Source organism: Macaca fascicularis, chromosome 2 (assembly GCF_037993035.2).
Source record: "Macaca fascicularis isolate 582-1 chromosome 2, T2T-MFA8v1.1".
NCBI lineage: Eukaryota > Metazoa > Chordata > Mammalia > Primates > Cercopithecidae > Macaca > Macaca fascicularis.
In genome coordinates, this window is record NC_088376.1 from 148493693 (window position 1) to 148514536 (window position 20844).

General features: G+C 50.5%; 1 protein-coding gene across 9 annotated transcripts in view; it reads left to right on the forward strand.

Moving 5' to 3' along the window:
- The window catches only part of IRAK2 (interleukin 1 receptor associated kinase 2), an 82947-nt gene that overhangs the window by 23117 nt on the left and 38986 nt on the right, over positions 1–20844 (forward strand). For 7 of the 9 annotated variants that reach the window (XR_012431470.1, XR_012431471.1, XM_065538981.2 and 4 more), the window contains exon 3: positions 11147–11293. The exons of the other annotated variants lie outside the window; for them this stretch is intronic. Coding sequence is in view for 5 of the 7 variants with exons in the window: in XM_065538981.2 (XP_065395053.1) it covers positions 11147–11293 (147 nt within the window). In the remaining 2 variants the exon portion in view is untranslated. The remainder of the gene's footprint in view (positions 1–11146; positions 11294–20844) is intronic. 9 annotated transcript variants of the gene reach the window in all.

Consider the following 20844-nt stretch of genomic DNA (forward strand, 5'->3'; position numbering starts at 1 on the left):
AGATGGAGTTTCACTGTTGTTGCCCAGGCTGAAGTGTAATGGCGCAATCTCGGCTCACTACAACCTCCGCCTCCCGGGTTCAAGCGATTCTCCTGCCTCAGCCTCCCGAGTAGCTGGGATTACAAGCATGCGCCACCATGCCCGGCTTATTTTGTATTTTTAGTAGAGACGGGTTTCTTCATGTTGGTCAGGCTGGTCTCAAACTCCCGACCTCAGGTGATCCCCCTGCCTTGGCCTCCCAAAGTGCTGGGATTACAGGTGTGAGCCACCGCACCCGGCCTAATTTTTGTATTTTTAGTAGAGACGGGGTTTTGCCGTGTTGGCCACGCTGGTCTTGAATCCCTGACTTCAGTGATCCACCCGCCTTGGCCTCCCAAAGTGCTGGGATTACAGGCATGAGCCACCACACCTGGCCTAAAAATACATTTACTGAGTGCCTTCTGTGTGCTAGATATTGGGGATGCAACCATGAAAACATAGCCAAGGTCCCAGGCCTCAAGGAGTTTATAGTCCAGTGGGAGATGAATTGTAAGGAGCTAACACATAGGAGCTAACACACAGATGCATGTCACCCACTGCAGTATGAGTGCTGAAAGGATAAATGTAGGTCGGGTGGGGAGGGCAGGTAGGAGAGTAAAAGATGAGAGGATCTGATCTCATCAAGGGAAATTTCCCTGAGGCAGTGAAACTTGAACCTCCTTCAAAAGGAATAGTGGACCAAGAAGTGAAGGCCCACACAGACATATCTAGCCAGGGGGAGCAGCATGTGCAAAGGCCCGGGGGTGGGCTGAGGCTGGGGACAGGGTAGGGTCAGGCCACATAGCGCCATGCAGGCCACCGCCAAGAGTTTGCTTTCACCCAGGAGTGAAGGGAAGACGTTGGAGGGCTTCCATCTGGGAGTATCCCCTTGTTTTGGCCACCATATGGACTGGGAGGCCGGGCCTGTGAGGTTCCAGGTGTCAACTGAGCAGGATAGGAAGACACTTGAGGAGTCTGAAGGGGTTTGGGAGGTGACCAAGGTTTTCTCTTCCCATCTGTTGCTACTATCTTCCTGGAAGTCTTCAGTTTCACAATTTTCATGCAGTTTCTTCTTGGTTGTGCAACTCTGACAGTTTCTAACTTTGGGTTTGGCATCTCAGCCAGAGTCATTTCCTTCCTGGAGCTGGGCTCTCATTGAGTGGAAAATTTGGGGCTGCTATGTGAAATGAAACAGCAGAGAATAAACCCTTCCTCTCCCAAAGGGGCAGGGCTGTGCCAGGTCCAGACAGGGCTTGTGTGCCTGCTCTCTTGGAAGGGTGCCCCGCCTCCGCCCCTTTCCAGCTGCTAGGGCACAACAGAACATGCCTACATCTAGACCCTGGCCCACTGCGACATGCCACTGGAGGTGACACTGTTGTGGGCCAAAACCACAGGTCAGGGGTCAGAGTACCTGGGTTCTAGTAGTAGCTTGTATTTAGCACCTGATATGTGCCAGGTAAGCATATTTTCTCACAACTCTTATTATCCCTATTTTATAGAAAAGGAAACTGAGGCTCAGAGATTAAGTAATTTCCCAAGGCCACATAGCCCGTAGTGATGAGGCCAATGTGGGAATTCAGGTCTGCCTGACCTTACCCCCTTGTTGGGTAGGTTACTAGATTGCATCAAGTCTCACTTTCCCCATCTGGAAAATGGGTAAAGACATTGCCCTATCTACTTTTTTTGTAGACTGGGAAGGTTCAAAGCATACGAGATGGTGAGGTTTTCTTTTTTCCTTCCCTTCTCCCTTCCTTTCTTCCTTCCTTCCTTCTTTCCCTCCCTCCCTCCCTCCCTCCCTCCCTCCCTTCCTTCCTTCCTTCCTTCCTTCCTTCCTTCCTTCCCTCCTTCCTTCTTTCTTTCCTTCCTTCCTTCCTTTTTTTTTTTTTTTTTGAGACAGAGTCTCACTCTGTTGCCCAGGCTGGAGTGCAGTGGCATGAGCTTGGCTCACTGCAACCTCTGCCTACTGGACTCAAGCGATTCTCCTGCCTCAGCCTCCCAAGTAGTTGGGACCACAGGCGCACGCCACCACGCCCGGCTAGAGGTTTTCTTAAAGTTAATTGCTGAGTGGCTAAGGACGGGTCACTTGACCTTTTCCTTCCATGCATTCGTTATTCCATTGGAAAAAAGCAAGACTTTAATCACTGTTGGTCTCTTGAGAGTGGTGTTAGAATGAGCAGAGTGTGGAATACCTCCAAGCCAGTCCCCAGGGTTTTAGAGAGGAAGGGTAAGAGCCAGGGTGAAGTGAACCATCCTTTATTGAACTCCTGCTAGATGCTTAGCTCTTACAACTAGGCTCCTCCGGTTGCAAGTTTTGGACACATACTCAGTTGATGCATTAGCCACAATAGGCTCGGTTATGCTGCAGTATCAGATGAACCTTGAAATCTAGTTGCTCAACGCAACAAATACTGATTTCTCACTCACCTGAAGTCCAGTATGGGTCATGCAGTCTCCTGCATTCTTGTAGCCAGCTATGTCATCTAGAACACGTGGCTTCCAAAGTCACTGTGGCTGGGGAAGAGAGGAATGGAAGAGGCTCACTAGCTGTTAAGTCCTTTGTCCAGGAAGTGATGGATAGCATCTCCACTTAAAATCCACTGGCTAGACCGGGCGCGGTGGCTCATGCCTGTAATCCCAGCGCTTTGGGAGGCTGAAGCGGGCGGATCATGAGGTCAGGAGATCGAGACCATCCTGGCTAAAACGGTGAAACCCTGTCTCTACTAAAAATACAAAAAAATTAGCTGGACGTGGTGGCGGGTGCCTGTAGTCCCAGCTACTCAGGAGGCTGAGGCAGGAGAATCGCTTGAACCCAGGAGGTGGAGCTTGCAGTGAGCCGAGATCGCGCCATTGCACTCCAGCCTGGGCGACAGAGTGAGACTCCGTCTCAGAAAAAAAAAAAAGAAAAATCCGCTGGCTAGAACCAGGCATGTCACCCAGCCTAACTGCTAAGGAGGCAGGAGTATGAGAGGGAGCAGGTGGTTATTTGGTAAGTACTCTCTCGGCTACAGGTTACCTCAGTTCCAGGGTGCTTATGGTAAGGTTCTGCCTAACTGTGGCCTACAGGGACCTGCATGGTCTACCTTTGCCCAACTCTTTGACCTCACCTCTACCACTTTCCCCCTCAGTCATTCCCCTCAGCCACTAGGGTCATCCTTCACTTGCGGGGATATGCCAACTGTTTGCTCCCTAAGGACCTTTGCACGTGTGTTCCCTCTCCTCGGAACACTGTCCCTCCCAGCTTCCCTGCATTCTTCCATGCTGGTCCTTTTCATCTTCTGGGTGTCTGCATACATGGCCCCTCCTCATGGCAGCTTTTCCTGGCCAGCCTATGGAAGTAGGTCCATCAGGCACCCCTCCCTCGAGTTTGTCTTCAGTGTAGAGCTCCTCCTAGTTTATAATTAGATGTCTTTTATTTAACTAGCTTAATGTCAGTATTATGGCAGTTTTGATAAAGGATTCCCCATTCCCTAACATAATGAATGAATGAATGAATGAATGAATGAATGAATGAATGAATGAATGAATGAGAAAGAGAGTCATTTCAGCAGCAGGTGGAGTACAAGTTCACTGGGGAACCAGGGATTGCACAATTAGGAAGGCAGGCTGTGCTCTCAGGTTTGCCTCATTTCAGGTCTAGCTTAAGTTGGGAGTGTGTGTGTGTGTGTGTGTGTGTGTGTGTGTGTGTGTGTTGTGTGTGTGACTGTGTATGGCCTGGAGGGCCAAACCCAGGGATTAGGAGGGAAAGGAAAAGAGAGGGCACAGAAAGCTGTGTTTGTCTCTGATAGGGCCAGCTGGCACGAGGGTGCTTTAGTTACAGCTGAATCACTTTTGTTTGTTCTGGAAGGGATCTATTCTGGCCACATGAGTCAGCTTAAGGACAAATTACTGTTTAGTTTGACGGGCGTGAAGGGTCCGGGGGATTTCCCGAGTGTGCTCACCCAGGAAAGACCTTGTTGCCGGCTCTGAGTCCCCTCTGCTCCAACAGCTCCTGGATTTGCCACTATGTGAAATGTTCTCACGCAGCTAGTGTGACGGCCCAGGCGCCATCAGCCAAAGGCCCAGCACCCATAAACATCCTTTAATCCTTTCTCCCGAGGGAAGTGGGGCATAAACAAGCACATAATAAATAAATCTGCATTCTAGGCTTTGCTTTCTTCAGATATAAGACAATTACCTTATACTTGGTAGCAATTATCCCCCAGAGCTGTTATCTATTTAATTAATCTGAATTAAATAGGCCACGGATATGGGAAAGAACTTAGGAAAAAAAGCCTGACCTAGAGTTAGAGATGGTCATTATAATAACAGTAGTAGGAGGCCAAGGCGGATGAATCACCGGAGTAGTAGGAGGCCAAGGCGGATGGTCAGGAGTTCAAGACCAGCCTGGCCAATATGGCAAAACTCCGTCTCTCCTAAAAATACAAAAATTAGCCGGGCGTGATGGTGTGTGCCTGTAATCCCAGCTACTCGGGAGGGTGAGGTAGGACAGTCGCTTGAACCCAGGGGGCAGAAGTTGCAGTGAGCAGAGATCGTGCCACTGTACTCCAGCCTGGGCAACAGAGCGAGACTGTAGCAAATGATGGTAGCTTAGATCTGCTGGGTGTTAATTTTTTTATCCTCATGGCAAGTCTCGGGGACGGGGGTCCGCTTCCACATCTCATTTGTCAGATGAGGAAGCCAAGGCTTAGGAGGGTCCCCCTGCTGCTGAGCCCGACTGCAGGACACGCTGCAGACTGCTGGGAGTTCATTTGCCTTCCATGGCCTCAGTGATTCATGCTCATTAGGGAGAGCACAGGCATTCCGAAAACAAATCAGAGAGAAAAAGAAATCATGCCTGGCAGCCAGCTCTGGTGAACCATGACAGGGGCACAGAGAAGCGCTTCTGCCCCTCCCCCATTTCCTCCTTGTATCTGGGACTCAGCCCTCATCACTGTGGGTTCTCAGCCTCAACAAGGCAGCTGTCAAAGATAGCCAGATTCCAGGCTGGGTGCAGTGGCTCACATCTGTAATCCCAGAACTTTGGGAGGCCAAGGCAGGTAGAGTGCTTGAGCCCAGGAGTTTGAGACCAGCTTGGGCAATATGGCAAACCCTGTCTCTACCAAAAAAACCAAAACCAAAAACAAAATTAGCCAGGCGTGGCGTCGTGCTCCTGTAGTCTCAGCTACTTGGGAGGCTGAGGTGGGAGGATTGCTTGGACCTGGGAGGTAGAGGCTGTAGTGAGTTATGGTTGCACCAGTGCACTCTAGCCTGGGCCACAGAGCAAGACTCTGCCTCAAAAACAAAAACAAAAAAATCCAGACTCTGAGAACCACCATGTCAACCTCCTGGTGCCTGTGACCACCTAAGCTGTAGATTAGCTGTTCCTTCCATCACCTGCATCCCCTTCCTGTCCCTGGGGGTCCCAGCAGGGAGAACGCTGGGCTGCCCACCTCCAGTGTGTGACTGAGGCTGGCTGCCAATGGTGTGGGCGCAGGCCCCCACCTCCCCTGCTGCTGGGTTCCTGTGTTACTTTGCCCTCATGGCCACTGTGCCTCTCGGGACTGTGCACCAAATCGCTGCCCACCTAGAATCGGTTTCCATTAGAGTGTTTAAAATGTTAAAAATAGCCTTCCACTCCAAATGCTTCCTTCGGAGGCCTGAGTTGGGAATCAGAGGCTCTTTTCTATCTGCACCTTTCTGGCAGAACTGAAGGAGGGTGGCTGTTTGCACAGTGTTTCGGGCCCCTGCTCTGGGCCAGCCACTTCACATTTGTCATCATGGAGCCCTGGGACGGCCCTGGGAGGTGTGGGGTTATTATTCTGACTTCACAGGAGAGGCGCATGAAGCTCAGAGGGTTAGGAGGTCTGTGCCTGGGCGTGAAGCTGGAACTGTAGAGCCTGGGTCTGGTTCAAGCCAGAGCCGACGCTTCCCCACACTTACTCTCGTGATCCCAGTTCTTCTCTTTGATCACAGTCTGTATTTTTGGATCTCACAATCCTGCAGAATCAACTTTATGTGTGGAATTCTCTTGAGAATTTAATCCTGGGAGGAAAGAGTGCTGTCTTGGAAGCCTGAGGCTGCCCCTGTCTATCTGTGATAGGAAGTCCATGAGCAGCTCACTCCTGAGCCTTCACCTTGGCAGACAGGAAGCTCAGCGTGAGAGTTAAAGTTCGTCACAGCCCTTTCTTGTGGGCATTTGGCCTCCTTTGCCTCATCCTGCCTTTGGTGTTCTATTTTTATTTCACTAGCTCTCTGGTGTGCCAGCCTGAACAAGTGGGCATTGCGTCTGTCTAGCTAGCAGGGAGCAGGTTTGGAGGGATGAGGACAGAGGCTATTTTCTCCACTTTCAGGTTTGGACAGTGAACAGGCATGCATGGACCTGCCCGCTCACCCAGCTCAGACCACACCGGTAGCTCCAGGGTGGAGATGAGGGCGGTTCATGTTTATACGCACCATTTATTGCTTGCATTTTAAAGACACCTAAAAACTCAAAGCTCTCGAAGATGGGGGTTTCACAGGAAACCAAAACTTCTTGTTGGGGCTGACGTGGGGCCCTGTTGACTGACATCCGTGGCTTACATCCGTGGCTGGGTGTGGCCTGGTGCCTCTTGTGTGGGAGGGTGGATGTCAGCCCCAGGTGTGCTGACAGGTCTGGCCACAGGTAGCCCTGCCGACACTGCCCCTCCCCATCTATTTCTCACCCCTGCTCACTTCCGAGTGCCCTGTGGTGCCAGGTGGGGCCACCGCATGTCACTGCAGAAAGAACAAGAAAAAGAAAGAGAAAAGCTGTCCTCTCTTTAGGATGAAAACATAATGACATTTTTTATCTTCCCCATGGGTGGAGCCCACAGAGGTCGGCCACAACTGGGTTGGTGGCCTTGATGTTCCTGCCAAGTGTGTTTTGACAGAGAGGCAAAGATTTGTGCTGAACAAAACATTATCCTGAATAGGACACTGGGCTGGGAGCAGTGGCTCATACCTGTAATCCCAGCACTTTGGGAGGACAAGGTGGGAGGATCACTGGGGCCTAGGAGTTTGAGACCAGGCTGGGCAACATAGTGAGATGCTGTCTCTACAAAAAATTAAAGATTAGCTGGCCGTGATGTTGCCTGTAATCCCAGCTGCATGGGAGGCTAAGTGAGGAGGATAGCTTGAGCTCAGGAGTTTGAGGCTGCAGTGAGCTGCGATCACACCACTGCACTCCAGCCTGGGTGACAGAGCAAGATCCTGTCTCAAAAAAAAAAAAAGGAACAGGACTGAAGTTAAGTAAGGCTGTGAGTATCACCCTCATCCCCATTTTACTGATGAGAACAATGAGGCTCAGCCAGGCAGGCCTCAGACAAGGAGAAGGTGCCTCATTTGCTGGGGTCATGGGCGGTGCTGGGTGTAGGTGAGACCTTTAGGGCGGATTTTATACTGTTGTGGGCCTGGCCTCTGCAGGAGGTCACTGTTGGGAAGTGATTTCAGTGAGCCTAGCCGGCCCTGAGCCAGGGGAGCCACTGCTGCCCTTTTGACACAGATGTCACAAGGATGACAAGCCTTTCCAGGAACACAGGCCCCACCTGAGGCGGTTTGAGGAGGGAGGGTGGAGGGAGAGAGGCAGTGTTTCCCTGCCAGAGAGGGGAGGCTGGGAAAGATGAGGGCTGGGAGTGGCGGGGGGTGGCCTTCTAGGGGACACAGGCAGAGCTTTCATTTCTGTGCACCCTGCGAGCGACAGCTCTGTTCCAGACCCGTGCTTTAATCAGCACTCTCGCCGGCATTGTTCATTGTCATTCTGTACAAGGGACTGGTTTTTGTTGTTGTTTGAGACAGAGTCTCGCTCTGTTGCCTAGGCTGGAGTGCAGTGGCGCAATCTTAGCGCACTGCAGCCTCTGCCTCCTGGGTTCAAGCGATTCTCCTGCTTCAACCTCCTGAGTAGCTGGGACTACAGGTGTGCACCACCACGCCTGGCTAATTTTTGTATTTTTAGTAGAGACAGGGTTTCGCCATGTTGGCACACAGGTGATCTGCCCGCCTTGGCCTCCCAAAATGCTGGAATTATAGGCGTGAACCACCGTGCCTGGCCTAGGCACTGTTTGTTCTCCTCCTGGGCCTGTGGGATGCCATGAGGCAGACGGTGATCCTGTGATTCCTGCCAGCAAGGCCCTTGTTGGAGAGAAACTGGCTTCCAGACTTCGAGTTTCAGCCACAAAGGCCTTGCCCTGATGGCAGTCGGGATGGGGGGGGCGTGGCCTATCGAACCACCAAAGTGCCTGTGGAGCCCAGGTCGGGAGAGAAGTGCGTGCCCTCTGGGTGCCCTTCTGTCCGTGGTTCTGGGAGGAGACCCTGCCTTCCTGCCTCAGTGCTGCCTGCCTTCCTGTCTCCCTCCGGCAGGTCTTGTTCCCCACTGAGCCTCAGCTTCCTGACTTGAGATCGCCAGGGTTGTGGGGAGGGGTGCTTGAAGTGAACGTATCAATACACGACGTGGATATTCGTTGGTGAAAAACAGAAGTGAGGCAGATCTGAATCTCATGAAGGGCTGATTCATCGTCTGCTCACTGGAGCCAGAGGGGTCTCCAGGGCAAATGCTACTCACACTAGCTTGGAAGATTCAGTTCTATCATTATTTTAGCTAGCTTGCTAACTGATTTTTTAAAAAGAAGTATACTTTACTGTGTAAATAATGCATAATCATTTTGTTGAAAAATTCTATGATACGAATAAATCACAAGGAAAAAACTCCACAATATAAAATCACACCAGGTGTGGTGGCTCACGCCTCTAATCCCAGCACTTTGGGAGGCCGAGGTGGGCGGATCAGGAGGTCAGGAGGTCAAGACCATCCTGGCTAACACGGTGAAACCCCGTCTCTACTAAAAATTCAAAAAATTTGGCCGGGCGCGGTGGCTCAAGCCTGTAATCCCAGCACTTTGGGAGGCCGAGACGGGCGGATCACGAGGTCAGGAGTTCGAGACCATCCTGGCTAACACGGTGAAACCCCGTCTCTACTAAAAAATACAAAAAAAAAACTAGCCGGGCGAGGTGGCGGGCGCCTGTAGTCCTGGCTACTCGGGAGGCTGAGGCCGGAGAATGGCGTAAAAACCCGGGAGGCAGAGCTTGCAGTGAGCTGAGATCCGGCCACTGCACTCCAGCCTGGGCGACACAGCGAGACTCCGTCTCAAAAAAAAAAAAAAAAAAAATTAGCCGGGCGTGGTGGCGGGTGCCTGTAGTCCCAGCTACTCGGGAGGCTGAGGCAGGAGAATGGCGTGAACCCGGGAGGCGGAGCTTGCAGTGAGCCTGGGACTAGTTTCACTGTTGTTGGCTGTTTTACTTGACACAAGTCATTTCACTTATTTGAGCCTCAATATGCTAAAAAATAAAAAGCAGATAAACCTATGAACTACCAGAGATTGTTGTGAAAATTAAATCTGCATGGTGCCAGTGTGGTGCTATGCAAATTTAGGTCTTATTGTTTTAGTTCAAAAGCGTGGGTTTGACAAGTGAGGTCCCAGGGTAACAACTGGTTTGTTTAGAGAGGCACAGTTCACCAGTTCAAAGAAATGTTTCGGGAGATGTTTTGTCCCAGCCCTACCTGGGACATCTGTTGTGATATCCCCGTGTCATGCTTTATGTCATGCTCTGTGTGATGTCAAGTGAGTCAGCAGCTTTCCCTGGGACTTCAGTGCCCCAGTTTTTGTCGTTCTCAAACATGAGTCTATCCCAAACCATCAGAGAATGAGGGCCTTGAATGCAGGGCTATAGAATTGGGTTTTATCTGGGAGGCAATGGGGAGACAGAAAGATTCAGGCTAAGGAGTGTGGACGTTATCTAGGCAATGGGGAGCCCCATAAAGGCTTCAAGCAGGGAAGTGACGAGGCCAGATGTGTACTTTGGTAAGAGGCAGGCTGGCAAGGGTGTGGAGGCTGACTGAGCTGGCGGCAGGGCCCAGCCGGAAGGGATAAGATCAGGGCCCAGTGGAGGAGGGGAGAGGAAGCTGTTCCACAGAGCAGCTCTGAGAAGCAGGCTGGAAGCTGAGGTTGACACACCCTCGAAGCACCTTTGGGGTTTCCCAAGTTGATGTAAAGAGGAAACGATTACCCTCGAGAAGGCAGGGGAGTTCTTTGGCCAGTCCTGCCTGCCTTTGGCATGTGATCTTAGCAAGTAAATGTAAATTTAACCTGCTCAGGCCTCAGTTTCCTCATCTCTGAACAGGGATGAAAGGCAGAGATGTTGTGAGGATTCATGTCTGTGCAGCTGGGCTTGGGCCTGGTGCAGCCCGTATTCAGTGGCCATAACTGCTGTTTTTTAGGATTCCTATCCATCGAGTGGGAAGGATGCGTGTGTCTCCACCGCGTGGAAGGGAGGTTGTAGGATAGCCAGAACTTTGATCCATAGGGGCTGGAGTGGGAACTTAGAGGGATGGTGTCTTTGACACACTCACATGTTCAGGGAAATGTGCAGTCTATAGCGCCCATCCTCATCTCTACTCTCCCTTCCCTCATGACACCCCAGTGGGAGGCAAATGGACGCCATTATCACCTCCATTTTACATGTGAGGGAAGGGAGACCAAGAGGAGGAAGGTAACTTGTTGGAGGTCACACAGCTGGTTGGGTGGAAGCAGGTGTGTGTGACTCAGCACATCAGAGCTCCACCCTCGCCGGGACTGCCATGTTCAGCCACTCCTCTTTTTTTTTTTTTTTTTTTTGAGACGGAGTCTTACTCTGTCGCCCAGGCTGGAGTGCAGTGGCGCAATCTCGGCTCACAGCAATCTCCGCCTCCCCGGTTCAAGCGATTCTCCTGCCTCAGCCTCCCAAGTAGCTGAGACTACAGGCGTGTGCCACCACGCCCAACTAATTTTTGTATTTTTAGTAGAGACGGGGTTTCACCATGTTGGCCATGCTGGTCTCAAACTCCTGACTTCAGGCAGTCCCACCCACCTCGGCCTCCCAAAGTGCTGGGATTACAGGTGTAAGCCACCGTGCGTGGCCCACAGCATTTTACAGATGGGGAGGCCAAGGCCAGAAAGGGAAAGCCCCTCCTGCCCTGCAATACTGTGCATTTGTGGCAGAGCCGGAATCAGAACCCAGGCCTCTGACTTCCAGACCCAGTCTCTCAGTGGCTACCCCACTTCATGGAATAGTAATAACTTTCTTTCCACCTTGTTTTCAGGGAAACCAGTTCCTGAAATCAGGTGTCCCATTCCAGCCTTCCCTGACTGTGTGAAGCCAGAAAGGCCTTTGGCAGCTTCTGTAAGAAAGACTGAGGATGAACAGGAAGAGGGGCAGCCTGTGAGGATGGCCACCTTTCCAGGCCCAGGTATTTTAAATTTAACTTTTTTACTTAAAGCACATTTATTTAAGGAAATGAAGATATATCTATAAGGACATTCAGCTTAGCATATAAGAGCAAAACATTGAGGCTGGGCATGGTGGCTCATGCCTATAATCCCAGCTCTTTGTGAGGCTGAGGAGGGAGGATGGCTTGAGCCTGGGAGTTTGAGACTAGCCTAGGCAACCCGGTGAGACCTTGTCTCTACAAAAAATTAAAAAAAATTATCCAGGCATGGTGGCATACACCTGGTAGTCCCGGCTATTCAGGAGGCTGAGGTAGAGGGACTGCTTGAGCCCAGGAGTGCAAGGCTGTGGTGAGCTATGATCACACCACTGCACTCCAGCCTGGGTGACAGAGTGAGACTGTGCCTAAAGAAAGCAAAAATCTGGCAACAACAATGGGGGATGATAAAATTAATGTCAGACAGTCACAATAAAGTACTGTCAACAATGACATAGACATGGCCGGGCGCAGTGGCTCACGCCTGTGATCCCAGCACTTCGGGAGGCCGAGGCGGGTGGATCACGAGGTCAGGAGATCGAGACCATCCTGGCTAACACAGTGAAACCCCGTCTCTACTAAAAATACAAAAAATTAGCCGGGCGTGGTGGCGGGCGCCTGTAGTCCCAGCTACTCGGGAGGCTGAGGCAGGAGAATGGCGTGAACCCGGGAGGCAGAGCTTGCAGTGAGCTGAGATTGCGCCACTGCACTCCAGCCTGGGCGACAGAGTGAGACTCTGTCTCAAAAAAAAAAAAAAAACCAAAAAAACCCCCACAAAACAATGATGTAGACATGCATATGTACATGAAAGCATACTCACAATATAGGGAGGTAGAAAAGTGGAAAAAAATCAGGTAACAAAACATATAAAACATCTATTACCATTTTTGTGAGCAGAAAATAAATAACTCAGTAATTGGAGGCTTTCTAGTGCCAGACACCATTCCAAGTACTGTACTTCAAAGATATTGACTCATTTAATCTTCAACTAACTATGAATTAGGTATTGTGATTATGCCCATGTTATGGATGAGAAAACTAAAGCACAGAGAGGTTAATTAACCTGGCTGAGGTCATGTACTGCCGGGTGCCTGTGTTTCACCCGTGGTCTCCCGAGTCCCCAGCACAGGTTGGCCCTGCCTGCAAGCTCTGGGCCAGATGTCTGACCATTTCTCTGTCCAATCTCCATAGGCCCCAGCCCTCACAGCCATGCAGTGGGGAATTGAGGGGTGCTTCCTGCCCACCACTTTCCTCCCCTCCATCAGTAACAGGTCTGCTGAAGCCTAGAGAGGGAGAGCAGTTTGCTTAAGGTCACACAAATAGGAAGTAATGTCTGAGCTGTGTGATTTGAACATGCACGTCCCTAACCATCGCACTCACTGCTATCCCAAAGCCTTTCAGACCACTTCACATTTGTCTCCGTCACCTGTGCCCAGGTAAGGGCTCTGGAAAAGTTTCCAAATGACAGAATGTCTCAGCCAGCAGATGACCTCCCTAGGGGAGCTGCTGCTCAGCCCAATCTCCATTCTCACCGCCTCGCCTCTGGAGTCTTGCCTCACTTCCTGTCTCCTACGGCCTCCCGAGTGATGAGCCAGAGACCCTAAATCCACGTAATCTCAGTTCACTGGTGCCGTTCCTGAAGCCAGGGGCAGCATCAGCTGAAAGGAACCTGTTTTGTGGGCTTTTGTATTAGATGGACTCATATTTGAATCCCAGTGCCGCTGTTTTGTAGAAGAATTACTTAGCCTTTGTACCTCAGTTTGCTCCTCTGTAAAATGGGGAGAATAATAGACCCTATTGCATCATGTTGTGGTAAGAAATCCTGCACCTGAGTGTTGCACCATGGAGGTGCTCATTAAATGTTATCTGAGATTATGAACATTCCAGACACTCTAGATAGGTTGAATCTAGAAAGTTAATTCTAGGCCAAGGAGTCTGGATTATTTCCTGTAGCTAAATATATATATATATATATATTTAAGTGCAGATCTTTGATCAGCAATGAAAGATAAGGGGAAATGGTCCTGACCAAAGGGAAAATTATAACAAAATAGGGAAATTGTAGGGGCGTGCTGGTCAGGATGGAGGAGGTAATAGGCATAGCAGTTCCTTCTGATATTCCTTATCTAGGTTACTGTAAAGATCAACGTCAAGGCCAGCTGGGCGCAGTGGCTCACGCCTGTAATCCCAGCACTTTGGGAGGCCGAGGTGGGTGGATCACAAGGTCAGGAGATCAAGACCATCCTGGCTAACACGGTGAAACCCCATCTCTATTAAAAATACAAAAAATTAGCTGGACGTGGTGGCACGCGCCTGTAGTCCCACCTACTTGGGAGGCTGAGGCAGGAGAATTGCTCAAACCCAGGAGGCGGAGGTTGCAGTGAGCTGAGATCATGCCATCGCACTCCAGCCTGGGCAACAGAGTGAGACTCTGTCTCAAAATAAAAATAAAAATAAAAATAAAATAAATATCACATGTCTCTGTTAGCCTTTGCTGTTTACTTTCTTTCCTTTTTTTTTTTTTTTTGAAATAGGCCTTGCTTTGTTGCCCAGGCTAGATCACAGTGGCACAGTCATAGCTCACTGCAGCCTCAACCTCCCTGGCTGAAGCAATCCTCCCACCTCAGCCTCTCAAGTAGCTGGGACTACAGACGTACATCACCACAGCTGGCTAATTTTTTATTTTTGTAAAGACGGGGTCTCATTATGTTGCCCGGGCTGGTCTCGAACTCCTGGGATCAAGCGATTCTCCCACCTTGGCCTCCCAAAGTGTTGGGATTACAGGCATGAGCCACTGCACAGGGCCCTATTTGCTTTCTTTCTTTTTTTGGCGGGGTATGGAATCTCTGTCACCCAGGCTAGAGTGCAGTGGCACAATCTCAGCTCACTGCAACCTTTGCCTCCCCGGTTCAAGTGATCCTCCTGCCTCAGCCTCCTGAGCAACTGGGACTATAGGCCTGCACCACCATGTCTAATTTTTGTATTTTTTGTAAAGATGGGGTTTCGCTGTGTTGCACAGGCTGGTCTTGAACTCATGGGCTCAAGCAATCCGCCCGCCTTGGCCTCCCAGTGCTGGGATTACAGGCGTGAGCCACTGCACCCAGCCCCTATTTGCTTTCTTGATGGCACTTGGAGCAAATGTGCCCAGACAGGTCAAGATGATAACTACAATCTGCAGGCAGAGACAGGAAGTTGATTGTATATCTTTGCCTAAATTGAAAATAAGAAATCATTCATGTCATTAAATCACCCAAAGTGTGTCTTCTGGGAAAACCCCAAGGTTCCACTGAGCCCCAGAGTTCAAACTGATCAATTATCTTGAAGGATTTTGGTAGGAGTGACGGATACTGGGCCCACATCTTGACCCCTGTGATACCCTGGCTCCCCCTTGCAGTAGGTGGGAAGGAAGTGGGAAGAGACATGGAGGAGGAAAATATGTTTGTTTGTTTTGTTTTTTGAGACCGAGTTTCACTCTGTCGCCAGGCCGGAGTGCAGTGGCGCAGTCTCCGCTCACTGCAACCTCTGCCTCCTGGGTTCAAGTGGTCCTTCTGCCTCAGCCTCCTGAGTAGCTGGCACTACAGCTGTGCGCCACCACGCCCAGCTAATTTTTTGTATTTTTAGTAGAGACGAGGTTTCACCATGTTGACCAGGATGGTCTTGATCTCTTGACCACCTGCCTCGGCCTCCCAAAGTGCTGGGATTACAGACATTAGCCACCGCGCCTGGCCGAGGAGGAAAATATATGAGCAGAGGAGCCATGGACAGGCTATGAGCACCTCAGCAAAGGAGTCTCGAAGCTAGAATTCAGATAAAAGGGTTTTGAGCAGCTGAAATAACCGTCACAAAGCCTTAGCTGTAGGAGAGGCCACTGGGCTATCAGTCAGAATCTGTTTACTTACTCTACACATAGTTTCACCAGCCTTGGTAAAATACCAAGTACTGCATGTGTCACAGCCTGACCTTTGTGCTTTATAAGCATCAGCTCTTTTTACCTGGACAAGGAGCAGACCATTATTGCTCTTTTTACATTTGAGAAAGCTCAGAGAAGTGAGGCACGGTTCATCTGAGGTCAGATCTTGAGTAGTGCTGGAGCCAGCGCTTGAGCCGAATCTGTCTGATACTAATAAAGGAGATGGGGCAGCTGGGGGTAGACCCGCTGCCAGCATCAGGGCAGGACATAGAAGACCCTATGTCAGATACAGTGCCGCTTCTTGGACCTGCAGTGACACAGCTTGGCAGGACCAGAGGTGGTGCCTTTTGCTTGAGAAAGCAGGCATATTAGCCTCAGTAGAAAAGCAACAAAAAGGCCAAGGCAGGCGGATCACCTGAGGTCAGGAGTTTGAGACCAGCCTGGCCAACATGGCGAAACCCCATCTCTACTAAAAATACAAAAATTAGCTGGGCATGGTCTCAGGCGCTTGTAATCCCAGCTACTCGGGAGGCTGAGGTAGGAGAATCGCTTGAACCCAGGAAGCGGAGGTTGCAGTGAGCCGAGATCATGCCATTGCACTCCAGTCTGGGTGACAGAGAGAGACTCCGTCTCAAAAACAAAAACAAACAAAACAGAACAAAAAAGAAAAGCAAGAAAAAGAAAGCTTCTGGAAGGATTTCCATGGGAAATGGTTTGTTTTTTAGCTAAGTCCTGGCACTTGATCTGGCGTCAGATGAGCTGTGCCTCACTCTTGGAAACAAGATTATGTAGAAGCCCCCAAGCCCCATCCATCACCATCACCCAACAAGTATCCCATCTTGTTCATCTACTCTCCTGCCCCATCTCCCTCCCCTCCCTTAGCCATTATTTTAAAACATTTTTATATGAAAAAATTACAAACATACAAAAGCCAAGAGCATAATGACCCTCCATGTCCCCATCAGCTGGCTTCAGTAATGATCCACCCGTGGCCAACTTCTGATTACTTTGTATTGAATCCAGGGAGATTTTTGTATCCTTGATGGCAGGAGAATTCCTTCTCATTCTCCTCTCTCTGCCCTTGGACATACAATGGGGGCCTTTAAAGATTGTGGTTGTGAGTTTAACCTATCACAGATAACTACCCCAGGCATGAGGAGCCCATCAGATTAGATCCCAGAGGAGGGGAGGGCTGGGTAGGGAGAGATGGAGAGTAATGGCTGGTGGGGGGCTGGGTAGGGAGAGATGGAGAGTAATGGCTGGTGGGGGGCTGGGTAGGGAGAGATGGAGAGTAATGGCTGCTGGGTCCTGTCTGATTTTCCAGACCAGAGTCCATTCATTTTCCCCAAGACCACAGGGATAAATAAACCCAGTTAGTAGCCCTCATATGTCGCAGGAGCAGGCCTCAGGGGTTCCCCCAAACGGAGAGGCCTGGGGGAGCCTCCTGAGCAAACCCCAGGCATTAAGTCAGATAGGAAACTCATGACTTGTGTGAGGCAAGGTCTGACCTCAGACTCACTGGGCACAGAAGGACCCTCTGTGCAGTGAGAGCCCTGCCCTGTGACCAGGCATGGCAGCAGGATGGAATTCAAGTTAGTCTGGAGCAGTGGTTCCCAGAGTGTGGGGCCCACACCCGCAGTGGTACACAGAACCTGGGTATTAGCACAAATATAGATCATGTGTAGAAGAACTAGGGACGTCATGGATATTAGTGTTTAATACAAGGCTGAATATATAACACTGGAGTTAAAGTTGGTTGAAAGAAAACCGTCAAGTGACTCATAGTGAGGTGGCACAGACTTGGCCAAAAACTTGGAGACTGGATAAACATAACTGCAGTCTGAAGGATGCGGGCCAAGGGTACTGAGCTGAGGCCAAGAGAAGGCAGGGCAAGGGTGAAGGTGGCCATCACAGAGCAGCCTTTCTGCAAGACAGGGGCCCTGTGCTGGCCAGCAGAGGCCTGCATTAGTCCAGGTCCTTAGTGAGAGGCAGACACCAAGACAGGATAGGATTTCATCAACAAGATAGGGTTTCATTAGGACAAATAGTTGCAAGAAAATGGAGTGGGAGCCGGGCAAAGCTGGGAGAGCCGTGGGACCACAGTGTGCCATTTCCGAGGAAGGCTGGGTGGGCACTTGCTGTCCTGCCTTCGGTCTAAGGCAGACTCTCCAGGGTGTCTGTTGGCCATCACAGTCCTGTCTGCCTAGTGTACCCTCTGCACACAGTGCCTGGGGAACAGCCCCTGGGAAGCATGGTCGGGATGCAGATGCAGGGATTGACTGGAGCCAGCCACAGCCAGGCCCGCAGACAGACAAGCTCCCAGCAGCTGGGGATCTCCAGCTCGCATTCTTCTGGCTGCTAGACTCACACAGCAGCAGGGCAAAGATCCCAGGAATGAGGTTGAGGGCAGCCCCTTGACAGGCTCCAGACCTTTTCTCAGGTGATTTCATTTTATCAGCTATCTGTGTGGGTTAATTGTTTAGCCGGGCTGATTCTATTTTTATTTTTATTTTTATTTTTTTTATTTTTTATTTATTTTTTTTTGAGACGGAGTCTCGCTCTGTCGCCCAGGCTGGAGTGCAGTGGCCAGATCTCAGCTCACTGCAAGCTCCGCCTCCCGGGTTTACGCCATTCTCCTGCCTCAGCCTCCCGAGTAGCTGGGACTACAGGCACCCGCCACCTTGCCCGGCTAGTTTTTTGTATTTTTTAGTAGAGACGGGGTTTCACGGTGTTTGCCAGGATGGTCTCGATCTCCTGACCTCGTGATCCGCCCGTCTCAGCCTCCCAAAGTGCTGGGATTACAGGCTTGAACCACCGCGCCCAGCCCGATTCTATTTTTAATCTCGTGAAGCCAGGCGCGGTGGCTCACGCCTGTAATCCCAGCACTTTGGGAGGCCGAGGCGGGCGGATCACGAGGTCAGGAGATCGAGACCACGGTGAAACCCCGTCTCTACTAAAAATACAAAAAATTAGCCGGGCGCGGTTGTGGGTGCCTGTAGTCCCAGCTACTCGGGAGGCTGAGGCAGGAGAATGGCGTGAACCCGGGAGGCGGAGCTTGCAGTGAGCCGAGATCGCGCCACTGCGCTCCAGCCTGGGCGACAGAGCGAGACTCCGTCTCAAAAACAAACAAACAAACAAACAAACAACAACAAAAAAATCTCGTGAAATAAATTTTTGTTTTTTTGTTTTTTGAGACTGAGTCTCGCTCTGTTGCCCAGGCTGGAGTGCAGTGGTATGATCTCAGCTCACTGCAACCTCCGCCTCCCAGGTTTAAGTGATTCTTGTGCCTCAGCCTCCCAAGTAGCTGGGACTATAGGCACGTGCCACCATGCCCCACTAATTTTTGTATTTTTAGTAGAGACAGGGTTTCACCATGTTGGCCAGACTGGTCTCGAACTCCTGACCTCAGGTGATCCATCTGCCTCAGCCTTCCAAAGCACTGGGATTACAGGTGTGAGCCACTGTGCCAGCCAAAATAATTTTTTTTTTTTTTTGAGACGGAGTCTCGCTCTGTCGCCCAGGCTGGAGTGCAATGGCACATCTCAGCTCACGGCAACCTCTGCCTCCCTGGTTCAAGCAATTCTCCTGCCTTAGCCTCCCAAGTAGCTGGGATTACAGGCACCTGCCATCATGCCAGGCTAATTTTTGTATTTTTGTAGAGATGGGGTTTCACCATGTTGGCCAGGCTGGTCTTGAACTCCTAACCTCAGGTGATCCACCTGCCTCAGCCTCCCAAAGTGCTGGGATTACAAGCCTGAGCCACTGTGCCCAGCCCAAAATAAATTTTTTAATAGCCAAAGTTCCAGATGAATCACTCCTTTCCTGATGTTGTAAGCCACAAATACCTGAAGCAGGTAGATTTATCCAGTAATCTTGGAGTCAAGCCCAGGTTCCTTTGGAAGGGTCAGGTCCCCAGTTACTCAGAAGCTGTCCTTGCCATGGGGCTCCCTGGGTATTTCCAGATGATGATGTTTGAAGCCTCTGGCCTCTGGCCGAGTCCTGCTTCTGTGTGGACCAGCCACCATGGCTTACCTCACCCACAGTCTGTGCCTCTGCTCACCCAGGAGACCCCCCGACCAGATGGCCTCATTAGTCTTCAGATTAATCTTCACGTGGGGCCTAGTGAAGAAATTTCACCCTCTTTAACCTCATGTTTAAGTGACCCTAAACTACTTGTCAAACTTTCTGTCTTGTGAATCTTGTTCACTCACTAAGGGATTAAGGGCACAGGCGCAGCCAAACGTGGTGGCTCACACCTATAATCCCAGCACTTTGAGAGGCCGAGGCAAGTGGATCAAGACCAGCCTGGCCAACATGGTGAAACCCTGTCTCTAATAAAAATACAAAAATTAGCTGGCATCATGGCACATGCCTGTAGTCCCAGCTACTTGGGAGGCTGAGGCAGGAGAATCGCTTGAACCCAGGAGGTGGAGGTTGCAGTGAGCTGAGAGAGTGCTACTGCACTCCAGCCTGGGTAACAGAGTGAGATCCTGTTAAAAAAAAAAAAAAAAAAAAAAGAGCATAGACGCTGGAACCACTGACTGTGTGCACTTGGAAAAGTTACTTAACCTCTCCATGCCTCATTTCACCATCTGCAAAGAGGCAATGAAAATGGTGCAGTGGTACCTTATCTCCTGATTGGCATGAGGATTAGATGAGTTAATGCACTGAAAGGATTTTTTTTTTGAGACAGGGTCTCATTCTGTCTCCTAGGCTGGAGTGCAGTGGTGTGATCATGGCTCACTATAGCCTTGACCTCTTGGGCGCAAGTGATCCTCAGCCTCCCAAGTAGCAAGGACCACAGGTATACACCACCATACCTGGCTATTTTAAAAAAATTTTTTGTAGGGCCAGGTGCGGTGGCTCACGCCTGTAATCCCAGCACTTTGGGAGGCCGAGACGGGTGGATCACGAGGTCAGGAGATTGAGACCATCCTGGCTAACACAGTGAAACCCCGTCTCCACTAAAAATACAAAAAATTAACCAGGCGTGGTGGCGGGCACCTGTAGTCCCAGCTACTCGGGAGGCTGAGGCAGGAGAATGGCATGAACCCGGGAGGCGGAGCTTGCAGTGAGCCGAGATCGCACCACTGCACTCCAGCCTGGGTGACAGGGCAAGAATCCGTCTCAAAAAAAAAAAAAAAAAGAAAAAAAATCTTTTGTAGAAACGGGATCTTGTCATGTTGCCCAAGCTGATCTCAAACTCCTGGGCTGAAGCAATCCTCCTGCCTCAGCCTCCCAAAGTGCTGGGATTACAGATGTGAAGTATTTAGAACAGTGCCTGGCATGATGTTTCCTAATTTGTATACCTAGATGTTAACTTACTACAGCCCCGGGCCCTTCTACTGCCCCACCTCTGCATGGGCTGGTTCCACTGCCCCATATCTGCTTATTGAAAACGTTTCTTCATCTTTCAAGCCCAGGTCAAGTGCCCCTTCTTCCTCTGTGAATCCTCCTCATCTCCCAGCCTGTTATGGTGTCTCCTCCCTCTGACCTCGCTTTCCCATGGGATATATCCTCGGAGGACGGTTATTGCATCCCTGCCACGGTGGAGGTTTCTGGAAGCCAGGCTCAGTAGCTAGTTCACCTCTGTGTCTTTTTCTGCTCTTTGAGTAGGAGGTGAGAT